Raw genomic sequence first — 7,192 nt, forward strand, 5'->3', positions numbered from 1 at the left:
ATTACGACTTTATTCTCGTAATATTACGACTTTATTCTCATAATATTACGACTTTATTCTTGCAATATTACAACTTTATTCTCGCAATATTATTACTTTATTCTCATAATATTACAACTTTATTCTCTTAATATTACGACTTTATTCTTGCAATATTATTACTTTATTCTCGCAATATTATTACTTTATTCTCGTAATATTACGACTTTATTCTCATAATATTACGACTTTATTCTTGCAATATTACAACTTTATTCTCGCAATATTATTACTTTATTCTCGTAATATTACGACTTTATTCTTGCAATATTATTACTTTATTCTCATAATTTTACGACTTTATTCTTGCAATATTATTACTTTATTCTCATAATTTTACAACTTTATTCTCATATTATGACTTTATTCATGTTATTTCTTTTTTTATTGTTATTTTTTTATTTTTTCTTGTTTTGTTGTTTGTTTTTTAGTTTGTTTGTTTTTGTCTTAGTTTGGCCCTAATTCTCTCTCTACTTTTTTGGTTCAAACTTTTAATACTGGTGTTTTATCTTTCTAAATACGTGATTAATGTGTGATTGTATTTGACTGTTTTCCAGGTGGGATTCTGCAGGTGTTCTGTCGATCCTCGCTCCCTGCCGAGAACTGGTCTGCGCCTGCGCAGAACCCCAAAGTGGCCTTTCGGCGGGTAGCGAGTTTGTGCAGAACACCGGCGGAGCTAAAGCCGCTAAAGCCGCCACAAAGACGCGGCTGGTGGGCAAACCCGCCCCGGGACAGGCCGGGGCGGGTCTGGCCGGGTCCGGGGGGGGTCTGGCCGGGTCCGGGGGGTCGGAGCGGGACACTCACCGTTATGGCTCACCCAGCTGGGCTTCAGCAGCTTCATCTTCCTCCCCTTCCTCCTCCTCCTCCTCCTCCTCCTCTTCCTCAGGCTCGGCGGGTCAGCTCCATCCCCCGGGGTCTCCGGGTCCTGGTCTCAGGGGTCTCTCCGGGGGCTCCGGGGTCTCCGGGTCCTGGTCTCAGGGGTCCCTGGTTATCCAGGGGTCTCCGGGGTTTCCGGGTCTCTGTTTCCAGGGGTCTCGGGGTCTCTCCGGGGTTTCCGGGTCTCCGGCTCCAGGGGTCCCTGGTTCTACGGGGTCTCCTGGTCCCCGGTTCCAGGGGTCTACGGGGTTTCCCGGTCCTGGTTCTCCGGGTCTCTACGGGGTCTCCCGGTCCTGGTTCAGCGGCAGCAGCGGCTTCTTTCCCCGGACGACAAACAAGGCTGCAGCCCCGAACTGCTTCCGGTGGGTTCGAACGCGGCCCGGAAAAGCCAGTTTTATGGAGCTGGCTTTCAAAATAAAAGCTTGGCTTGTCGAGACTCGTTTCCAAAGTCGAGATAAAAGGTGATATCTAGTAACTGGGACTCTTATTCTGAAAATCCGCCTGGTTGCCGTTAATGCGACCCCCGAATTTAAACCGTGAAACAGGAAACAATATCACCCTCTCACCCTCTCACCCTTCACCATCACCAAAATCTGTTATTTTAGTTTACCTGACATGTCAACCCCCCCCCCCCCACACCACAGTTTGGGTTTCCTGTGTAGCATGTTAATATTCTTTATTATCTGTGTAGGGGCTCAACTGGATGCATGTTTGACTGGAGGTTTTGTTGTTTTATTTCCTTGTCAGGAAATAAAAGGAGGTTGCCTCCAAAAGAGTCCTGCTGGTCTGAGTCCCGTCTGTTTAAAACACAACGCACACCACTAAAGATCCCACCGGTTACATATATATACATATATATCAGACCAGACCAGGACCAGTTCAGACCAGTTCAGACCAGATCAGACCAGCTCAGACCAGATCAGACCAGATCAGGACCAGCTCAGACCAGTTCAGACCAGATCAGACCAGTTCAGACCAGATCAGGACCAGATCAGACCAGTTCAGACCAGTTCAGACCAGTTCAGACCAGCTCAGACCAGCTCAGACCAGCTCAGACCAGATCAGACCAGCTCAGACCAGCTCAGACCAGTTCAGACCAGATCAGACCAGTTCAGACCAAGACCAGATAAGACCAGTTCAGACCAGATCAGACCAGTTCAGACCAGTTCAGACCAGTTCAGACCAGATCAGACCAGATCAGACCAGTTCAGACCAGTTCAGACCAGCTCAGACCAGTTCAGACCAGTTCAGACCAGCTCAGACCAGTTCAGACCAGTTCAGACCAGACCAGATCAGACCAGTTCAGACCAGTTCAGACCAGCTCAGACCAGTTCAGACCAGTTCAGACCAGCTCAGACCAGTTCAGACCAGTTCAGACCAGATCAGGACCAGATCAGACCAGTTCAGACCAGTTCAGACCAGTTCAGACCAGATCAGACCAGATCAGACCAGATCAGACCAGTTCAGGACCAGTTCAGACCAGTTCAGACAGATCAGACCAGATCAGACCAGTTCAGGACCAGAGCAGACCAGTTCAGACCAGTTCAGGAACCAGACCAGTTCAGACCAGATCAGACCAGTTCAGACCAGTTCAAACCAGATCAGACCAGATCAGACCAGTTCAGACCAGTTCAAACCAGATCAGGACCAGTTCAGACCAGATCAGGACCAGTTCAGACCAGTTCAGACCAGTTCAGACCAGTTCAGACCAGTTCAGACCAGTTCAGACCAGATCAGACCAGATCAGACCAGTTCAGGACCAGATCAGACCAGTTCAGACCAGTTCAAACCAGATCAGGACCAGTTCAGACCAGTTCAGACCAGTTCAAACCAGAGGCAGGACCAGTTCAGACCAGATCAGACCAGATCAGACCAGTTCAGACCAGATCAGACCAGTTCAGACCAGATCAGACCAGTTCAGACCAGATCAGACCAGATCAGGACCAGTTCAGACCAGTTCAGACAGTTCAGACCAGATCAGACCAGTTCAGACCAGTTCAGACCAGATCAGACCAGATCAGGACCAGATCAAGTTCAGACCAGTTCAGACCAGATCAGGACCAGATCAGACCAGTTCAGACCAGATCAGGACCAGATCAGACCAGATCAGACCATATCAGACAGTTCAGACCAGATCAGACCAGTTCAGGCCAGATGACCAGATCAGACCAGATCAGACCAGATCAGACCAGTTCAGACCAGATCAGACCAGATCAGACCAGATCAGACCAGTTCAGGACCCAGATCAGACCAGATCAGACCAGATCAGACCAGTTCAGGACCAGATCAGACCAGATCAGACCATATCAGACCAGTTCAGACCAGATCAGACCAGATCAGTTCAGACCAGTTCAGACCAGATCAGACCAGATCAGACCAGATCAGGACCAGTTCAGACCAGATCAGACCAGTTCAGACCAGTTCAGACCAGATCAGACCAGTTCAGACCAGATCAGACCAGTTCAGACCAGTTCAGACCAGATCAGACCAGTTCAGACCAGATCAGACCAGTTCAGACCAGTTCAGACCAGATCAGGACCAGACCAGTTCAGACCAGTTCAGACCAGATCAGACTAGTTCAGACCAGATCAGACCAGTTCAGACCAGTTCAGACCAGATCAGACCAGTTCAGACCAGTTCAGACCAGTTCAGACCAGTTCAGACCAGTTCAGACCAGATCAGACCAGTTCAGACCAGATCAGACCAGTTTCAGACCAGTTCAGACCAGATCAGGACCAGTTCAGACCAGATCAGACTAGTTCAGACCAGATCAGACCAGTTCAGACCAGTTCAGACCAGATCAGACCAGTTCAGACCAGTTTTTTCTACTTATTTTAAGTGAAAATCTACTTGAAACAGGTGAAAATTGTTGGTTTTTTTCCAGTGATGAGTCTTGTGTTAAGTGTAATGAGATTTTCTGACTAAAAATGAGACATTTTAACTACAAATAAGAGAGTATAAGTGTATAACGCCTCGGTCTTCCCAGCCATGATGTTTTGAGTGTAAAACACAGTTGATCATTTATGTAAAAACAGAAACATGAAGTGTTTTCATTGACCATTCATGGTAGAAAGTGGGCGTGTACAGTTAGTTACAGTTAGTTAGTAAAGTAATTTATTACATGGAACTCAAAGTCTGCAATTTAACCCAATATTCATTCTGGTGTTTCAAATCCAGCGTATAAAACATTCTTAGATATTTAAAACACAAAATGTAGAACTCTGGACTGAAACTAACAAATATATTACATTATTTGTCAAGTATTACATTATCAGTTTTGAAAAAAAAAGACAGACCTAAAAATGTAATAAATTCCCAATAATGTAATAAAGTTTTACATTATCGGTAAAAATGTTATTACAATATCAGTCAGGATATTTTATTACATTATTGGATTTTATTACATTTTCAATTGAGTTAATTGCAAATTTTATTACATTTTAGGTAATTATTACATTATAGGTAATTATTACATAATTATTACATAATTATTACATTACAGGTAATTATTACATTATAGGTAATTATTCCATTAGGAGCTACATGAACCCTGAGACTGATGAGGCGTCGGCAGCAGCTGCTCCTGAATCAGACGATGATGGAGTCGCTCGCCGGGACGTCGTCGCTGACCACTTCCTGTCAGAGGCTGACCACTTCCTGTCAGAGGTTAACCACTTCCTGTCAGAGGTTGACCACTTCCTGTCAGAGGTTAACCACTTCCTGTCAGAGGTTGACCACTTCCTGTCAGGGGTTCACCACTTCCTGTCAGAGGTTGACCACTTCCTGTCAGAGGTTAACCACTTCCTGTCAGAGGTTGACCACTTCCTGTCAGAGGTTGACCACTTCCTGTCAGAGGTTAACCACTTCCTGTCAGGGGTTCACCACTTCCTGTCAGAGGTTAACCACTTCCTATCAGAGGTTAACCACTTCCTGTCAGAGGTTAACCACTTCCTATCAGAGGTTAACCACTTCCTGTCAGAGGTTAACCACTTCCTATCAGAGGTTAACCACTTCCTTGTCAGAGGTTAACCACTTCCTATCAGAGGTTAACCACTTCCTGTCAGAGGCTGACCACTTCCTGTCAGGGGTTCACCACTTCCTGTCAGAGGTTAACCACTTCCTGTCAGAGGTTAACCACTTCCTATCAGAGGTTAACCACTTCCTGTCAGAGGCTGACCACTTCCTGTCAGAGGTTAACCGCTTCCTGTCAGAGGTTGACCACTTCCTGTCAGAGGTTAACCACTTCCTGTCAGAGGTTGACCACTTCCTGTCAGAGGTTGACCACTTCCTGTCAGAGGTTAACCACTTCCTGTCAGGGGTTCACCACTTCCTGTCAGAGGTTAACCACTTCCTGTCAGAGGTTAACCACTTCCTATCAGAGGTTAACCACTTCCTGTCAGAGGCTGACCACTTCCTGTCAGAGGTTAACCACTTCCTATCAGAGGTTGACCACTTCCTGTCAGGGGTTGGAGGTTAAAGGCCAGAGGTTAAAGGTCAGAGGTTGGAGGTCATGCCTGTCAGAGGTTAACCACTTCCTGTCAGAGGTTAAAGGTCACGCCTGTTAAAGGTTAGAGGTTAGAGGTCAGGCCTGTCAGAGGTTGGAGGTCAGAGTTAAAGGTCACACTTGTTAAAGGTTGGAGGTCACCCCGATCCAGTGCTTGATGAGCTGGTGGGCGATGGTTTGTCTGGGAGGGAAGACGAAGGTCGGGTCGGTTCCCCGGAACGAGTCGATCACCTGGAGAGAAGAAGAAGAAGAAGAAGAAGAAGAAGAAGAAGAAGAAGAAGAAGAAGAAGAAGAAGAAGAAGAAGAAGAAGAAGAAAGAAGAAGAAGAAGAAGAAGAAGAAGAAGAAGAAGAAGAAGAAGAAGAAGAAGAAGAAGAAGAAGAAGAAGAACATCATCATCAGCAGTGTGTTGTTGTTCCAGTTCCAGTTTTAGTCTAGTCTTTAGGTCCTACTATCATTTTAGTTTTTATTAGTTTTAGTCTCGTTCATTCTGCTTTTAGTCGTGTCAAGTTTCAGTCGACTAAAAGTCTGAGCATTTTAGTCTCATTTTTATTCCTCTACGATATTGAATTATGTATTTAATTATCGTTATCGTCACATGATCAGCATTTTCATTGCGTCTTGTTTTCCTCAGGGGATAAAGGTTTGTTGACGACGATATTTAGTCACAATTTTGGTTGACGAAGCATTTTAGTCCGAACTTTTGTTGATGACGATATTTAGCCAGAATTTTCGTTGACGACTATATTTAGTCCGAATTTTCATTGACAATATTTAGTCCGAATTTTCATTGACGACGATATTTAATCCGAATTTTCATTGACGATGATATTTAGTCCGAATTTTCATTGACGACGATATTTAGTGCGAATTTTCGTTGATGAAAGCAATATTTTTATCATCATCTCATGCTTTCTACTTCTTCTTCATCTTTAAGTCACGTTTCCTCTGTCTCACCTGTTGCCGTGGGAACCAGCGGGCGTTTTTACCTGTTGCCGTGGGAACCAGCGGGCGTTTTTTACCTGTTGCCGTGGGAACCAGCGGGCGTTTTTACCTGTTGCCGTGGGAACCAGCGGGCGTTTTTACTTGTTGCCGTGGGAACCAGCGGGCGTTTTTACTTGTTGCCGTGGGAACCAGCGGGCGTTTTTACTTGTTGCCGTGGGAACCAGCGAGCGTTTTACCTGTTGCCGTGGGAACCAGCGAGCGTTTTACCTGTTGCCGTGGGAACCAGCGGGCGTTTGTCTCACCTGTTGCCGTGGGAACCGGCGGGCGTTTGTCTCACCTGTTGCCGTGGGAACCAGCGAGCGTTTTACCTGTTGCCGTGGGGAACCAGCGGGCGTTTGTCTCACCTGTTGCCGTGGGAACCAGCGGGCGTTTGTCTCACCTGTTGCCGTGGGAACCAGCGGGCGTTTGTCTCACCTGTTGCCGTGGGAACCAGCGGGCGTTTTACCTGTTGCCGTGGGAACCAGCGGGCGTTTGTCTCACCTGTTGCCGTGGGAACCAGCGGGCGTTTGTCTCACCTGTTGCCGTGGGAACCAGCGGGCGTCCTCCAGCTCGCTCTCGTCCACCCGGATCGCCGTGGAGACGGCGGCGGCCAGACAGCCAATCATGAGCGAGGAGGGGAGGGGCCAGGGCTGGCAGGACACGTACTGGACCGTCGCCACGGCAACGCCGGCCTCTTCATGGACCTCCCGACGCACGGCCGACTCCAGGGCCTCGCCTGGGGGGGGTTAGAGGTAAAAAAACAAAAGGTTAGTCTCCTGATGGACACGTA

At 46.9% G+C, this 7,192-nt stretch overlaps 2 protein-coding genes across 4 annotated transcripts in view; both read right to left on the reverse strand.

Moving 5' to 3' along the window:
* Nucleotides 1-1,270, reverse strand: part of LOC133451339 (protein HIRA) — a 42,690-nt gene extending 41,420 nt beyond the window's left edge. The window contains 1 exon segment of the mRNA XM_061730308.1: nt 844-1,270. Within this exon segment, the coding sequence (XP_061586292.1) occupies nt 844-880 (37 nt within the window). The 5' untranslated portion in view covers nt 881-1,270.
* A 2,706-nt stretch (nt 1,271-3,976) lies between these two features.
* nudt12 (nudix (nucleoside diphosphate linked moiety X)-type motif 12) overlaps nt 3,977-7,192 on the reverse strand; it is a 20,360-nt gene continuing 17,144 nt past the window's right edge. For all 3 annotated transcript variants that reach the window (XM_061730311.1, XM_061730310.1, XM_061730309.1), the window contains exons 7-8: nt 6,939-7,138; nt 3,977-5,650 (exon numbers count right to left, since the gene is read on the reverse strand). In XM_061730311.1, the coding sequence (XP_061586295.1) occupies nt 5,543-5,650; nt 6,939-7,138 (308 nt within the window). In that variant the 3' untranslated portion in view covers nt 3,977-5,542. The remainder of the gene's footprint in view (nt 5,651-6,938; nt 7,139-7,192) is intronic.

This window comes from Cololabis saira, chromosome 9 (genome assembly GCF_033807715.1).
Source record: "Cololabis saira isolate AMF1-May2022 chromosome 9, fColSai1.1, whole genome shotgun sequence".
NCBI lineage: Eukaryota > Metazoa > Chordata > Actinopteri > Beloniformes > Belonidae > Cololabis > Cololabis saira.